Below are 17,791 nucleotides of genomic sequence, written 5' to 3' on the forward strand. Positions count from 1 at the left end.
CGCCAAAGGGTTATTAAACCCCATGAATCATGGCACATCATTATTACATAGCCTTCTCCCACCCCCACCCCAATGAAACACACTTAATTAAATGTACATCATTCCTAAGCCAATCAACTGCATTACTATGAGGGAAGTGTGTTGTCTGCATACCTCTGACGTTGACGGACTAATTACTACTTAGGATTCTGGAATAAAGGCCCCAGGGCCTATCACAGCAATCCACCCCATAGTATTAGCAGTCTGACAGGAAAGATGCTTGATCTTCTATAGTTGTGACATTGTCCTGCTTTTCCCTACAAGTTACTGCCTAGATTTATTGTTAGGCAAGACACAGGCACCATGAACTTAATGGCGAGCTGAAGAGACTAATTTGTAGACAGCTTCCTGGCAGCTGCAGCCTTATGTATATGCTGGCACTGTCTGAACAGCTCTGAGGTTTGCTTGTCTCACACACAATGGGATGGGACAGCAAAGTCCTGCATTCCCCCCACCCTCCATACTCTAGCTGTTTTTAGCCACATCATTTCCACTCTCACTATGAGAACAGACTCATCGCACCACAGCAAATACCTGATAAACATCTGTATCACAACTAAAGTAAAGACACACTCTCCTCTCCTTCAAGTTACACGGGGGGCTTGTTCAATGGTGTTAATCCATAGGTGCACCTGTACACATTGTGCAAATGGAGCTGGAGATTGCTCATGTATGCTACAGGCCATAATATTGCATAAAGTGATCTGTAGCTTAAAACAGAAATAGCGGTAACCACTTTGGGCCACAAGCTCCATCCACTCTACATGATCTAATGATGGCAGAGAGTAGAACAGGTAAGGCTACAGCAAGCTTAACTGTAGTCAGCACAGTAAATTTAACAGCTCTCTCTCTCTCTCTCTCTCTCTCTCTGGCTGCAGTAGAAAAAGTGCCTTTACAAAGTACCATTCAAAATGCTAGAAGTATTTGATTTTGCTTACCTGATGGCAAGTAATAAGCAAAGCAGTCCACACGAAGAAACCTGAGATGGCCTGGGCAGCTGTAGTCATTAGGAATACTGGTTGCTCCACAGCAGTGGGAGTGCCAACCTCAGACATCCAGGATAAGTTGGGGGCTGCAGCAGGAGTGCTGGCTGGGGAGCCCAGCTCAGGCACAGACATGACTCCAGTCACCACGATCATCATGTCCTCAGAGTTGTGGGTCCTTCAGATCTAAAGAGGAATTATATATATAGAGAGAGACAGAAAAGTTTCAAAATAACAGAAACAACCTATCATAGCCAGAACACCTCACAGTTATCCCAGAGTTTTGCTAAACATTTCTGTCAAGTGTAAAGGCCTTCAGTAGCAAAGGTAAACAGGAATAATTTGGGAGAAATCGCTCATGTTCCTATGGTATCAAACACAGCTACTCTTTAGTCACTGAACAGTCAGAAAGAAGGTCAGACATGTGAAAAGCAGTTCTAAATTTAAATTGCAGAGAATTCTGGAACACTGCCTAAAATAATCGTGCATTTTTGATACTCTATTAAACACATTCAATTTTATTCCTTTCTTAAGTGGTTATACAAAGAGTTGCAATACGTTTTTTCAAAAACATGGGGCACAACATTTTAAGGTGACTGTTTTGAGACCGCAGGAAGAAGCTGGCTGTTTGTGCATCTAATGATCTCTTCTTTCAAGTCCACCCCATGAAGGAAAAACTTCATACAGAACAGAAGGTAGTGAAAAGCACCAATACTTGATAGAAATGTATCGGCTTTACATGGTATATGTGTGCCCAACCAATATATAGATGTGCTAGCCTGGTACTGACTTAAAACCCTCCGTCTGACTCTGACTGTTCTGACAGAATCAGAAGCACAACTGAGCAGAAAAAATCCAAACATTTATGGATTAAATGTTCATTATCATTAGCTACGCTCATTATACAAATTCAAAAACTGACAAAGTGTCAGCAGTGAAGAAGATCAAGTAGTCTGGAAATGAGATCATAAACAAGTACTCTTGTCTCTAAGAAATGGGGGGATGAACTGAAAAGCCAATAGGTAAATTATCTAGTTGTTAAACTGAAATTATGAAGCACAAATATGACTGAATTACAAAAGTGATACAAACAGCAGGAAAAATTTTGGAGAACCAAGTATTTCTATATGAAGTCTTTTCATTTATCACAAACAGACCAGTAGACTATAAAAAGAATCAACATGTGATTTTGTTTTCCTCTGGCCTTACAAGAAAAGAGCAAATAAGGTAAGCACGTGGAGAGTCCCCTTTCAACATAGATCTTTTGAATGTTCTAGCTGGGCCAGCCACCATTCTAGTTACATAACAATTCCTACTTCAGTTTGTTTTAATACATCATTCTCATTGCTGAAATATCCACCCAGTCTGAATATATGATAAAAATACCCAATGGTAAAAATACTTTACATTCTGCAGGGAACACAAAGCTATTTTGAAAAGAATGGAGACTGACAAACCCCCATAGTGCACAAAGAGCAAGGAGATAATATATAGACCAGTGGTTCCCAAATAGGGGTCCGCGGAACACACCCAGGAGGTCCGTGGCCCCAATCCTTGCCCCCCCCCTAAATTTTTGTCATTTTTGCATGGGTAATATCACAAATCTTATGGTCTGTTTTAGCACCGTGTGATTTTTCAATATATTGGCCAAAATCAGTTTTGAAATTCCACTGTGATAACTATTTTGACCTGGCAATATGCAGCAATATGTTGCTTATTGTGCAAGGGAGAGCAGGGCAACTGATTTCAAGGCACCGCCAATATGCTGCTGATTCGAGCTGCCTTCCCTTAGGAGGGAAAACAGGACAGCAGATTGCAAGGTGCTGCCTTCCCCTCACACTGATGGAGAACAGGGCAGCTGATGGCCCTCACTTCAGGGCACTGTGGCACTACCTTCCCCTGGCACTGAGGTGAAGCAGCTTTTCTCAGTCAGCAGGAAAGCAACAGCAACCACAGTGGATGTGCATCTTCGCTGGCTCGATGCAGTGGCTCGATGCAGTGGAGGTGATTCTGCTTCCTCTCCTCCCTGCACCCATCCAATCTCCGTGACTGCTTCTTCCTTCATCTGCAGGCACCCTACCCACCCAACCTCTGTTGCTGCTCCTTCCCTCATCCCCACGCCTGATCTCCAATTTCAGACGTTATGATATATCGGAATATCATGATGTTTAGCTGCTGATATATCACGATGTTGAAAACCAGATATTGCTCAGCCCTCGTCTGCTTTTTAATATACCTAAAATCCTTTGCTTATTAGGGGCTACCCCACATTTAGTTCAAAAAATTGCTCTGCAGAGGTAACTACCATAGAGTTATCAAAATTTTCAAAAGTAGGGGGTCTATGGCTTGGCTTTTGAAAAATAGGCGGCCCTCAGTAATTAGCTAATTGGGAACCACTGGTATAGACCACTGTTACCAGACTTGGTGCCCTCCAGATGTTGTTGGACTCACAACTCCCATAAACCTCAGCCACATGGCCAATGGTCAGGGATTATTGCAGTCGAAAGCAAACTCAAAAGGTCTGCATTCGCATGAGAAGTGGGGTTTGAGGGGAGATCTGTGGAAATGCTAAATATAATATGAAGACTGCACTTAGAAAGAGAAAAAACCCAGATGTGCATGAAGCAGAGGAAGGAGGGAAGGAAGGAAGGAAGGAAGGAAGGAAGGAAGGAAGGAAGGAAGGAAGGAAGGAAGAAGTTTTATAGAAAAAGATGACACTCAGGAAACTGAAAACAGGGTGGAGTTTGAGATGCCTTTGCTGCTGAGTCTGGAGGAAATTGGTTTCCGTCTGACAACATTCTACACACCACAGGGCACAAGTAAGAGGTTTTTGCTAAGCTTATGAAATACACATGTAGGAAGGATTTACCACAGATGTATGCCTAGCCAATTAAGCTTGAATGAAAAGGTGAAAGAAATTATCAGGTATCTGTGAGGCTGAGGAGAGAAGGATATCCAATCCTATTACAATGTAAAAAGAGATACTGTAAATCACAGCAATGCCTACAATAAACAAGGATAGTTTAAAAAACAACACACCAACCCTAGTCTACACAAACACTCCCCTTTATGATCACTTCACGACTGCTAGATATAAATACCAAAGCAGGAGATTTGTCTGCAATTTATAACAGACGCTTTATTAAAAACCTTCTTATAATACAGCCTTTCTATCAAGAAGCCCAAAAGAATGAACTGGACTTTCCATTCTTAGTGCTAAAGTGGTAGTTCAAGGATGCAATCCTATGCCTACTTAGTAAAGGTAAAGGGACCCCTGACTATTAGGTCCAGTCGTGGACGACTCTGGGGTTGCGACGCTCATCTTGCTTTATTGGCCGAGGGAGCCGGTGTACAGCTTCCGGGTCATGTGGCCAGCAGGACTCAGCCACTTCTGGCGAACCAGAGCAGCTCATGGAAACGCCCTTTACCTTCCCACCGGGGCGGTATCTATTTATCTACTTGCACTTCATGCTTTTGAACTGCTAGCTTGGTAGGAGCAGGGACCGAGCAACAGAAGCTCACCCCGTCGCGGGATTCGAACCGCCAACCTTCTGATAGGCAAGCCCTAGGCTCTGTGGTTTAACCCACAGCACCACCCACGTCCCATGCCTACTAACTTGGCAGTCCTGATTTTTTCAAATAGGATTACTTACTTGGCAGTAATCCTATTTGAAAAAATCAAGACTTTTGAAACATGGATAGGAAACAGCTGAAGAGACACAGCTCTGAAGTCAAACCTTTCTTCTGAAAAGTTCTGGAGGACTCAAAAGCATGTACACTTTTTATGCTGTTTAGGTTGTCCTAATAAAATCCTTGCCTTAATGTGATTTTGAAACTTAGCTTGATTATTAGGCAAAGCAGTATCTTTGAGTTTCAACTCTGTTTGCAATATGGATATGATAACATTTGCAAGGATTGTGGCAAAGATTACTGAGATAGAGAGTTCTCAGTGCTTCATATACAGTAACGTGTTATTATTTAAACAGATTACAGAACCTATAAATCTACATACCCTATTCTAAGTGCAAGCCAAGATTTTAGAAGAAAGCAAAACAAACCCAACGGTGCCATCAGAAAACAATATTCAGGCAATGGTCCAGGGCCCAACAGAAGAGAATGAGCGGGAACACCTCCAAACATAGCATGGCTGGCTTAACACATTTTTAAATAAACAAAAGATTGCACATGAAAACCAGAGTGTAAAATTACCTAACTGCACCAGTGGACAAATCACTCCCCCTCGCCCCCACCAGGCCCAGCCCCGGCCCCACCAAAAAAACCCCTAAGAAATGTAAGGGGAAATGCTTTTCAAATGGCAGGTGTCTAGGCAGGCATTCAAAATGCAAATAAACAACACATGAAACATACACTGCCCCCTAGTGCATGCAACCAGTGAAGAATGCATCTGACTAATAAAGCAGTCAAGCATATCATTCATCCCCAAAAATTTTAGAATGTGTGGTATGTTTTCCAATAATATTTTCCTCCCCTTGCTTTGAATTATTTTTTAAAAAAGCACACGCTTTAATTCTACCAGAGATATACCAACAATCTCTACATAGCAACATGTAAACTGCTTTGAGTTTTGTGTGTGTGTTTACAATCAAGCAGTGTATAAATTTTATGAAATAAATAAACAGGTCACCATATATTTCAGGTTTGTGACCTATCCGAGGATGAGGGTCTACCTCTTCAAGGAATTGTCGCTCTACTAACATAAGAGTGGGGAACTGTTTCCAGCCAGCAGGCCGCATCTCTGTGCACCTCTGCAGGTCACAGTGATGTCAGGTGTTTCATTTTTGCCTGCATGGTTTGAAATTAAACTGTGTGGGCAACAGAATGTGTGTGCAGCAATCAGCTGATTGTAAATACTTGGGAAGTACTGAGCATAAGCCAGTGTTTAGGAAACACTATGCAAGGGGCTTTCCAAGCACCTCCATCCAGAACACCTTTTGCCAAAGCTCTGCCTTTACCTGCACTTCAACTGACACCACATATGGCATCAGGTTTCGGGCAGGTGGGTGAGGCTTGGCCAAAATGGGCCTCACAGTCCAAATGGGAAGGTCTGGTGGGCCTAATTAGGCTCACAGACTAGAGGTCTAAAGGTTGTTGTTGTGGCTAAGGATGCCTTTTTTATTCAATACACTGCTACTACTCACCATTCTGAAACTGTTATCTTGACACCATTAATTCATGCATATCTAAATGGACTGGAATAACTTAATATTCTTTGCAAGTATTGAAAACTGGCGCAGGGGCAAATCTTGAGTTTGAATATGAATGGCATAATTGTGTTTTAAATGTGTGCACCAACTTTCATTCTGATCTCTCAGTCTTCAAAGGAGACATTACAATTTGTTTTGCACCTCCCCCCCCCCCCCACTTTAAAAATACATGTGTGGACTGAGTTGGCTTTTAAAATGTAGGATTGTGCCCTGAACTTGTGTACTGAATTTGGACACTTCAATATTTAGAGTTATCATATAGGTGACAAATTTATAACTGAAATGCTGAAGTGTCAAAGTGTCAAATGAGACCAAAGGCCTCATTTGCTCTATCAATCAAGTGCTGAATGGAAATAGACACAATATTTTCCAGCAGCTGCTCCATCTATATACTTCTGGAGGCAAGTCAAGGTGCTGGTTCCCAGTGCTCTCTGTAGGCAGAGAGGGCACTAAGCAAATCACTTTTGAAGACCAAGGTCAGAATGAAAAAGAATCATGGCACAGGTTCCATGTTTGATTGACACTCATAGCTTCAAGAGATTCGAAGTTGTAGACTTTCTTTTGGTTTTTATTAAATGTGAATTTCATTTAAAGCCAAATTACAATTTTAAAAGAGTCTTAATATAACTGTGTTAATAATAATAATAATAATAATAATAATAATAATAATAATAGCAGCTTTATATCCATCTGCTAGTCCAGGGGTCGGCAACCTGCAGCTCCGGAGCCGCATGTGGCTCTTTTACACCTTTGCCGCGGCTCCGGGGCGGATACTAGCGAGGGGAGGAGGCAAATTGTGCGCCCCAACACTCCCCACTGTGGCGGGCGCTGTACTGGCTGTGACGTCGCATGGGGGTGGTGCGTGCGTTAGTCACGCACCGTCCCAACGTCACCTTCCCGCCCGCTGTCAGATCGCAATGGTTTTGCGGCTCCCAGTTCTTTTTTTCTTCGGAAACGGGTCCAAGTGGCTCTTTTTGTCTTAAAGGTTGCAGACCCCTGTGCTAGTCCATACCCGGGTCATTACAGGGTCATTTACCTTTTTTAAGAAGAAGACAACACAAAAAGCAGTAGTTGCACAAGCCCCCTGCTGCTAGTGTCACCTCTTCCTCAACTTTGGTACAGTGCCGAAATGCTAAAATGCCTTGCTGAAGTGCCTTGGGCGAAGCTCTCCTTTAGTACAGTGCTGAAGTGCACTAAGGGAAGCTCTCCTTAAGAGAAGCCTCATGTGCATTCAAGCCCCATGTTAGGCAAAAAGATTCCTGCATTGCAGGGAATCTATGATTCTATGATTCCAAGTTGCTTTCTATAATTCTATGTCACTCATGTCCTGCCTTAAGATGGGTCTGAAAAGCAACATCATCACTGCATCTCTTTCTTTATTATGAGAAATGGGGGAGAAGGAAAGTCAAACATATAAAGTAATATACAGGAGCTTCATGTTTAAGTTGGGACTAATGATAGGTCCTGCATCTGACACAATGTTGTAGAATGATATACTGCCTCAAGGGCTGTTGTGTCATATGTCATGACATCATGGCACATGGAACAGAAGTCCAATAACCAAGCAGATGGCAAGGCTGTACTTACTTTGGTTACTGAACAAAAGAATGCTCAGTATAATCAGCTGCTGTATCAATGTGAAGGAAATCCAAGTTTACCTTAAAATTCTGTTAATTTACTGTATACCTTAAGTTTTGCACTCACTGGTGGTTAATGTGTTACTGCCTCTTTAGATAAAAGCAAAGTGAAGTCTCGGGAAAGAGAGAGGAGTAAGGTCCCTGAACTAGGACATCAGCAGGTACTCTTTACCTGCCCCATATATTTTGGGATCTCATTCCATGCTAGTTTACTTTTGCTTCTGGTACGCATATAAGAATTTTGTTCACCCACACTGAAGAAGGCTGCTTATTAGTGATATAATTAAGCTATCAGTACAACAAAGCATCATCCAAACACAGCTTTTGTAGTTGTACTGTGGGAGACTGAATAGCCCAAATCCTCATGAGGGTTTTGCCTATTCATCATTTTTTATCCAAACAGCTGGCTGTATGCTCAGTGAAACAAAAGACAGAAAACGCCACTCAAGCTGTCTTTCTTTTTATCAAAACAAAAAGTTCTCCACTGTAAATGGTAAAAACAAATGACTATGAATAACTTTTTTAAGTAAATGATAAGTTCTAAACAGTTACAACATTTTAATTAAATATATATTGAAAAGTTCTGTAAAATTTAGATCGGAGACAACATTTATTTCCAGATTTTAAGTTTCTCGGTTTATTCTAGAATGGGAAAGTGCAACTCTCCTTACCTTACTTTCATAGAAAACAGCCCCTTCTTCTCATCCCTGTAGCTGCACCTTTAGTCTATTCCTTCCTTTGCCTTGTTCTTAAATATTGTCCTATACCAGGTCAACCAATTCACTTGCAAACACCCATCATCCACCCTAAATCAGATGTGCAGATCAACAATGAAACCCTTTTACTATGAACAACTATCTTTCTCCAAGAGAGTTTTTCTGCTCTATTAATTTCTTCAGTTTCCTTCTCCATCTTTTGTGTGTGTGTATGCGTGTGTGTGGACTGACCCACATTATAATAGGTCAGCATACCACAGCAAGACTCTTTTTTTGGAATGAGACAGGAAACAAGAGGAAAGGGAGGAGGCTGTTTCCAGCATACCACTCTTCCTTTGAAAAATAGGATCAAACACTGCAGTTCTAGGATGGGTCACCTTCCCAGAATCGGTACCATAATTAGTCTATGCACACTATGTGCCTCATACCCATGATCTCACTGCTGCTTGCCATGCAGCTCTTCAGGGAAAGGGAGGCACGTATGGCCCTGAAGTAGCATTTCTTGAACGTTGAAGTTTTGAAAAGACAGAGGTGAGAGCTGAGTTTAAAAGGGATTTACTTGAAATAGCAATGGAAAGTTGCAGGTGAAAAATTATTTTCATACACTAATGTACTAGGAAAGTAGATAAAGCTTCACTTGTATCATATTCATTCAGAGTATTGCCCATTTTGTTTTTGAGACAACCCACCAGAAAGCCATCTAATGCATCTGTGGCTGAGCTGAGATTTGAACCAGTGACTTCACCAGCTTTCAACTACATAGGTGCACAGGGATTGCTCTGTTAGCTGTGGCAGCAAACACAGAATCCTTTAACATATTAATGGGAGGTGGGGAATCACACATCAATGATACGCCATTCAATCACATTTTTAGTTATGAACATGCATTTCAGTGTTTAACTGGAGCACAGAGACAGGAGTGTGGCTCTCTAATTCTCCAATGGGTAAAGATACATTAATTATGTCCTACCTCTCTGCAAAGATACACCCCCCTGCAAAAGTACTTGCAACTGAAAGAGCAACATTATTAATTTTTTTTAGTCGTTCTTCTGTTGTCAAGCTTTTGTTTATTTTTAGACCTTAAGCCCTTTGGGACCAGTATCTATCCTTTCTATTATGCATATGTAGATTGTCTAGTATTAACAGTATACAAAACAACAACAACAATCTGAATAGTGTTTGTGTCACTAGACTATAGGTATATGAGGTCTTATGTAAAGTGTGCTTCTGAGGTGCATAGTTTGAGAATGAACAATCCAATGATCTTTAAGTTTCTACAACTTCAATATACCAATAAATACTTCACAAGCACAGATATCTCTAAAAACCTTACAATAAATATTTAATATAAAGTTACCACACACAAAAAGGCTACACAAGATAAGGGAGTTGATTGCATTGGTCAGCTAGAGATAAATCATGTCCGTAATAAAACATTAAATGTCTGTCTCAAAGGGATCACACAGTGGCTTACATTGTTCTTCTAAAAGCCTATAGGCTTATGCTCTAGTGTGGATGGGTGGCAACAACATTAGTCCTAGTTTGACCAATGAGCACTGTTGATAGATAAGGCAGATGCAGCAAAAACTGGAGAAGCCATGGAAACAACTCACTTGCAAGAGAGAGAACATATGGAACTGCTGCATGATACAGCAGCTTAGGGCATTCCACATACACCTTATGGTGGAAAAGCATAAGCCATTTCCGCATCCCATGTGCAGTAGCTTTCACTAATATGGCAACCATTCCTGAACGGTTTGCTATACTGTACCACAAGGCTAAAGGGGTGCTCATTCCAATTGCAGTTGTTACATTTTAAAGAGCGTACTGTGCAGCAGGTGAAATGCGTTCGCTAATTCTCCCCTCCCCTCTTTGCTTCCTGTAAATTGCATCCCTCTGGGGTTGTTAAAATGATCACCACGCTGCATTACAGACTCAAGTGTTGATGTGCTACTCCCTGGGCACAAGGTGATCTGTGCCTTCCCAGTCACGGTTTGCACTGAAAAACAAAGCCAATGCTCTATGAACACTCTGCAGTGAATGCTCATGCAAAAAAATATATATTAGTAAATGGAGGAGAGGAGCACATCCTCTGAGTTGAGCCAGATCACAAGTACTAGCAGTCAAGAATCACACATTAAAACAGACTACTCTTGACAAAGTGACTTCCTGTCGCTGGAAGGATCCCTCTCCCTCCCCAATTTGTAACTCATACTGGAAATGCTTTCCTAGATATTATTTTCAATATCATATTTTAAGAGCTATTGTAGCTAAAAGCTTTATGTATTCCATTTTACTACCGCGACTGCTTATAGATCAGTTTCTTTAAAGACACCCAAGGGGGTTTGGCAGGATTAATTATCTTGGCAGGAATCTACTCTTCTATTACCAAGCTACAGCTCAAGGAGTGCTGAAAAGATGATGTGGTCCTATAGCGACAGAGGAGGAAAAACAACGTATGTAGGCATGGATGGGTCAGGGAAAATCAAGCCCCTGCCTTCACATCTTAGGCTCTATATAATAACTCATTATTGTCCTTCAAACCTTTTCCTCAACATCCTATGTGATAGTAGGCAGCAATTTCAAGGAGTTACTGCAACTGACAATTAAGGTTTGCTCCTAGGATTTAGGTATCAGGCGATTTATAACTAAATAATACATAGCAATTCACTCCTTTGAATGGATTAATTTCCATTCCGTTCCATTCTCACTGAGAAATTACTCTTCAAATAACTGAAGATGCTGAACTACATTAAGCATGAAAATGTCACACACTGCATGTAAAAATTATAAAATATAAGTTTAGTATACTTCACCTATTCAGTCTACAGGGAGGCTACAAATATTACAGTCTTCCTTCGTGTGTTTTGTATACTAGAGAACTCCACAGTAACGATGCCATGTTTTTAATACTACAGAACTACAAAACATCCCATAGCATTTCAAGGTTGAACTGCCAACCCCATCATTTGAAGATATAAAATAATTATTTCTGCCCTCTCATAAAAAAACAAGCTATGAACCTTGTGCAAAATACATACTGTACTACCAATTCACACAACTTTTAGAATTTGGTCATAATTACACATGGAATCATTATCTATAAATGGTGCATACTTTATTTAAGGAGGCAGATTCTTACACATAGCAAAGAAGGAATCCTTTCCTGGATGCCAATAATTACAGGAAAATATAGTCATGCATATGTGTTTGTACAATTCACAACTGATAACACCAGATGTATGTTTAGGCAAAGTAGCAAATTTCAAAAGTGAAGTGTTACCTGGCTCTTGGAGTTAACTTCTCATTGGGAAAAAAATGCATATCAGTCTTTGAGAGTGTGATGTAAATTACAATTAAACATAGAGACTGTTTGAAATTGCCTCCTACTACTATCTGCACATAAATTTCAGCAATAAGAAATGCTGAAAGACAAGCAAAAAGGAAAGTGATTTAATGCTGAACACAAGTTGATGGAACATAAGGTGAAATTTATCTAATAAGTATCTAATAATTATACAAAGACGTCCAACCACACAAATAGCTTAGGGCCTCAAACCTGCTTTGTAAACTCATAAAACCTTTGGCCAATATCATCTACAGTAGTTTTAATGCTTATAGTAAATGCTGGATTTTAACTGATATGCTACTCAGCAGGCACACTTTAACACTACACTTCTCCTCCTAAAGCTACTAAGCTCACACCATATTACAGCACTGTACCTAGTGCCACATTCAGCGTCAAAGCACCGTAAGGCCCACATCATGCCACTCAAGATGACATGCACCACACGCAAACTAAGCACAAAGTATGCTATGTGTTTCTGCTATTCAGCAAAGCATTACTGTGTTCCCTATAGTTCTTCCCATTTTCAGTGCCAGATGTGGCAGGATGAGTTGGGTTTCTACAGCACACTTGCCACATTCAACATCTTAGCAGCATCACTAGGACACTGACCGGCATCAAATGTGCCACATCTCCCACAACTTACCCATTTCTGCACAATGTTCAAAGCCCACATTCATCCTCACCCAACAAGGCTGTGTTATTTAAGCACCCTGTGGCAAGACGGCGGCACCTAGGACTACCGCTATGTTATGCGCTCAAGTCACCTTGCCTACGTCCAAGTAGAAAAAAGATGATCCGTAAACTTATGTACAGTGGTATCTCGGGTTACATATGCTTCAGGTTACAGACTCCGCTAACCCAGAAATAGTACCTCGGGTTAAAAACTTTGCTTCAGGATGAGAACAGAAATCGTGCTCCGATGGCACAGCGGCAGCAGGAGGCCCCATTAGCTAAAGTGGTCTTCAGGTTAAGAACAGTTTCAGGATAAGAATTGACCTCCAGTACTTAACCCTAGGTACCACTGTAAATTACAGAAACAAAACACCCCCACCATCACACTCTGCACCCCACCCACTGGCTAAGGCCCAAGGACCTGATGTCAAATATGGTGGCAGAAAGGACGTCGTGGCAGATGCCACCCCTTGGAAGCCACATCCCAGGGGGCCACCATCTCTAGGCCATGCCACCAGGACCCAAAAGACGCTGTGCGCAGCTTTTGAAGACGCTGAGGTGCCACCTGGCCTGCGGGAAAGGGCGAAGGGCCGTTCCCCTTTCCGCACCACACGCCTTCACACCCCTTTCTTGCTTCGAGGGCCACCCCAAGTGCCCCGTGGCTCCCTTCGCCGCGCCACTTGTGCCCTGAGGCGCCGTTCCCGGCAGCAGCCGCCCTCTCCTCTCACCGACTGGCGCTGGCGGGGTTGTCGTGCTCCCGGCTCCGTTTCTTCCTCCTCCTCCGGCGGCAGGGGCAGTTCCGTCACTCGGGGGACCGGGCAGGACGAGAGGCCCTCAGGAGCACCATGGCCAGGCCGGGGGTTCCGTGGCCGCGCAGCCGCTCCGTCGCGAACACCTGGCGTGGCGGGGCCGCTTCTCAGCCCCGGACTCGGGCTTATTGCTGCTGCTGCGGCCCCAAACAGACGGAGGCGGGACGGGGGGGGGCAGAGAGCAGCTGAAGGGAGAGACTGGGCAGGCGAACAGTTCCGCGCAGGCGCGAAGCTCGCGGGCTAGCTGGCTGCCCGTCTCTCTCCCCAGCGCGCGCTCCTGCCAGAGAGGCAGGAGGAGGAGGAGCCGCGAGGCGGTGACGTAACCAGTGGCCTCAGGGACAGTGACGTCCCCATCCCCCCGCCTTCCACAGATAGATTCTAAGCTCCGCCCGAACAGCAGCGACGGCGGTCGCTTTAAAGAGACAGAGTCGCTTTTCTTTCCTTCCGCCGTTCCAGCGCCGCACTTTGCTTCTAGCTCCGGACTTTCGGGTTCTGACCATTTGCACAATAGCAGCTGGTCTTTTTCTAGATCAGGGGCCCTCCCTGATGATGCTGGCAAGTACCATCAGCTCCCGGGGGGGGGGGGTGTTAAGCTGGCATCGACAAGCATTACACGTGTGCGTGTGAATGGGCGGAATGATTTGGATTTAGCAATTCTGAGCCATAGGCGTTAACTGGGTGACTTGTAGACCTCCAGATGTCTCTGGACTACAACTCCCATCATCCCTGCATTGGCCATTGGCTGACAGGAGTCGACGAGCATCTGGCAGGCCAAAAGTTCCCCATCCCCGCTCCGTGGTCATTTTTATTTCTCATGAAGACGAAGATTATGCATGGACAAATTTGTTTGGAACGTATTTGTCGAAACCATAGTGATATATGGATTAACATATACCCGAGGGAAGCAATAAATTTATACATCAACATACATACTATATAGTTTGTAGCCTTAATTATATTTTATGGTTATTTTGTTATGGACGTTTTCCTCTGCCTTTTTAAAAAAAGAAAAATGAATTCTCTTTCCCCCTTTTTCTACTCTTTTTTCTTATTTATTTTAATTCACTATAATCTCAATTTAATTTTATTTTTTAAATTATCCTTATATTTCACAACATAATCACTTTCTAAACTTTGGATATTTATTTGTTCAGTGAACAAAAAACTTCGGCAGCAAAAATAGACCATCAGTAGACAGGAAATGCTTGCTCTTGAAATGTTTGTCTAATAATATTTGGGGGAGGTTGTTTTCTGACTTAACGGAGTTAGGAATTTACTGACTGCTGGAGTAATAAAGGTAGTATTTCTTGCTGTCCCTCTTTCAACAAAACGCTAGGGGGCACCGTTTGTTACTTAAATCCAAATACAATACTGTATATCAAAAGCAGGAATTTGCTTAAGATTGCCTGCTGCAGAGGCGGGTGGAATTTCTCCATCACACACACCCCGTTCAACATATTGTTGCTGTGTTTACTATTATGTTTCTCCAGTTATTGTCTTCTCACTATTCATTTATTTTACTTTCCACATGCTATGAGACTGCTCTGGCGCTGCATACACTTAAGCAGTCAGTTGTTTCAAGAGATGGCTTACCTTCTGTGTAAATCCAATTAAATCTTTTTAAATTAATTTTTTTAATGGCAAATTTATTAGAAAAATTAAACAGGTGTACAGAGTGGAGCAAAACAACAACCTAACAGCTCACATTAACAACATGATAACCATCAATACATCCATCTTTGTTTACACATATAATTTGATAAATGCCCTCCAAATGTCCAAATAGGTATCCAGACAAAGTTGGTGTTTGTAAAAAAAAGTGTGTTCAGATGTAGCAAGGGTGTTTAGGTCTTGTGTAACAGATGCTGTGTGTTTATCCTTTCATGCTCAGAGTAGAAATCTTTTGGCGACCACAAAAGTCTCACAAAACATCTCCATACTACAGGAATATAATTTAAGAGCACATGGACATACACAAATATAAATGATTTTGCTAATATAAAATTGATACAATGTCTTCTGACCAGAAAGAAAATACTACTGGACATGCCCATATCACATGCCTCGGTGAGGCAGTTCCAGCATTACACTTCCAGCATCTATGTCTATATTAGACTATGCCTTCCTATAAATATGTTGCAGAGTCCAATATACAGTACAATATACAGGGTGGTGCTGTGGTCTAAACGACTGAGCCTCCTAGGCTTGCCGATCAGAAGGTCCCCACAACGGGATCAGCTCCCATTGCTCTGTCCCAGCTCCTGCCAACCTAGCAGTTCGAAAGCACACCAGTGCAAGTAGATAAATAGGTACCACTGTGGCAGGAAGGTAAACAGCGTTTCCGTGTGCTCTGGTTTCCGTCACAGTGTCCCATTGCACCAAAAGTGGTTTAGTCATGCTGGCCACACGACCCGGAAAGCTGTTTGTGAACAAACACCAGCTCCCTCAGCCTAAAAGCGAGATGAGTGCCGCACCCCATAGTCACCTTTGACTGGACTTAACTGTCCAGGGGCCCTTTACCTTTTATAGTACCTAAAACAGGCTTCCTCAACCTCAGCCCTCCAGATGTTTTTGGCCTACAACTCCCATGATCCCTAGCTAGCAGGACCAGTGGTCAGGGATGATGGGAATTGTAGTCTCAAAAGATCTGGAGGGCAGAGGTTGAGGAAACCTGACCTAAAACATATATTTTAGCTGAACACACAATTAAATCTTGCTGTGTAAATTCTACGGGAATAATCTGTTCTTCCCCTTTTACACATAATTTATATTAATATGCATTTTTAAAATTAGTATGTTCACTCCTTTTTCAGCAGAACAGTTGTCCACCCAAACACCTTATGCGTTCAGATTACGTAAACAGCCACTTAAAAGGTACCCACCCACCCACCCACTTGACTGTCTGCATTCAGATGTCACTTCCTGCTGACTTTCAAAGGTTCCTTTAACTTCAATAAAAGCTGCTGTCTAGAATCAGTCAGCATTTATTCTGTGGCACCTCTGGAGCACGTTCCATTTTAAAAAGTCATTGCATATGTGAGTTGTCCTACTATACAATGACAGGTAGTGACAGAGCTGGCTTGCATATTGCAATCTTTTGCATTTTCAGCCAAATCCTCCATGCAGACACATTACAGGGGATGGTCAATTTGCATAATGGTGTTCAGTATTTAGTAATCAAAATCACACACCCATCTAGATACTTTTCAGTGTGGGGGCGGGGGGGGGTGAGGATTCAGGAATTAGTTCACACATTCAGCTGACTACCAGTGTAGCATATTGGTTGGACTGCAACCTGGGAGACCATGATATTCCTTGGGTGAGTTTGGGTCAGTCACTACCTCTCAGCCAAACCCACCTCAAAAGGTTGCCAGGGTAAAAAGGGAGGTGCAGAGCTGTGCATGCCACCTTGAATTCTTGGAGGAAAGTGGGACATAAATGTAATAATCATCAAAAATCAATTAGAAGAAAAATACACACACAAACTGACATATATTTTATTGTAATGTAGTACTGCCCTGGCTAGATTAGCTTAGTTCTTCCTACGCCTACTACAAGGGTTGTTATCTTCAAAAGTTTAAGGGAAAGTTTAAGTTGTAAGGATTATAACTGACTAGGTAAAAAGTTACATGGCATTCTGTAAATTCTGAGGTGTAGGTGCTCTTCCTGACAACCCCCCCTAGCCAGGCCCTTATCTAAGAGTACACAACTAAAATGAATTTTAGACCAATGCAGACATAATGGCTTCTAGATACCAAACCTGTTTTTTCTTACATTGGTCAAATCCAGCCTGATGAAGAATTTGGTGGACTCAAAAAGAAACATCCATTCTTTTTTCTTTGACATGTTAGATTTAAAATATGAACTGTCAAAAAAAAAAAAGAAAATTGGGAGTGCATGTTTATAGAACTTCTATCATCCTCTGCTTAAGTTATTTGGTAGGCTTCTGACAAAAACTTTTGTGTGCAAAGGATTGGCAATAGCACCCCGGGAGATCCCATTGTCTTTGCTGTGAAATAATGGTGCTTCCCCCCCCCCCCATCCTTGCTCCATCACACTATGACTCTTGAGGCGGTTTGTGTTGTAATTGTGGCAACCTACCCTAGGAGTCAGGACGCGGGTGGCGCTGTGGTCTAAACCACTCAGCTTAGGGCTTGCTGATCAGAAGGTCAGCGGTTCAAATCCCCGCGATGGGGTGAGCTCCCGTTGTTTGGTGGGCTCCTGCCCACCTAGCAGTTCGAAAGCATGTCAAAGTGCAAGTAGATAAATAGGCCCCGCTCTGGCGGGAAGGTAAACGGCGTTTCCGTGCGCTGCTTTGGTTTGCCAGAAGTGGCTTAGTCATGCTGGCCACATGACCCGGA

At 42.5% G+C, this 17,791-nt stretch overlaps 1 protein-coding gene across 2 annotated transcripts in view; it reads right to left on the reverse strand.

Moving 5' to 3' along the window:
- TMEM184B (transmembrane protein 184B) overlaps positions 1-13,732 on the reverse strand; it is a 33,390-nt gene extending 19,658 nt beyond the window's left edge. The window contains exons 1-2 of one of the 2 annotated variants that reach the window (XM_083462358.1): positions 13,350-13,732; positions 978-1,208 (exon numbers count right to left, since the gene is read on the reverse strand). In XM_083462358.1, the coding sequence (XP_083318484.1) occupies positions 978-1,181 (204 nt within the window). In that variant the 5' untranslated portion in view covers positions 1,182-1,208; positions 13,350-13,732. The remainder of the gene's footprint in view (positions 1-977; positions 1,209-13,349) is intronic. The other variant, XM_083462357.1, reaches the window with a different exon arrangement.
- Positions 13,733-17,791: the final 4,059 nt, after the last annotated feature.

Source organism: Podarcis liolepis, assembly GCF_965112155.1.
Source record: "Podarcis liolepis genome assembly, chromosome: 10".
Lineage (NCBI taxonomy): Eukaryota > Metazoa > Chordata > Lepidosauria > Squamata > Lacertidae > Podarcis > Podarcis liolepis.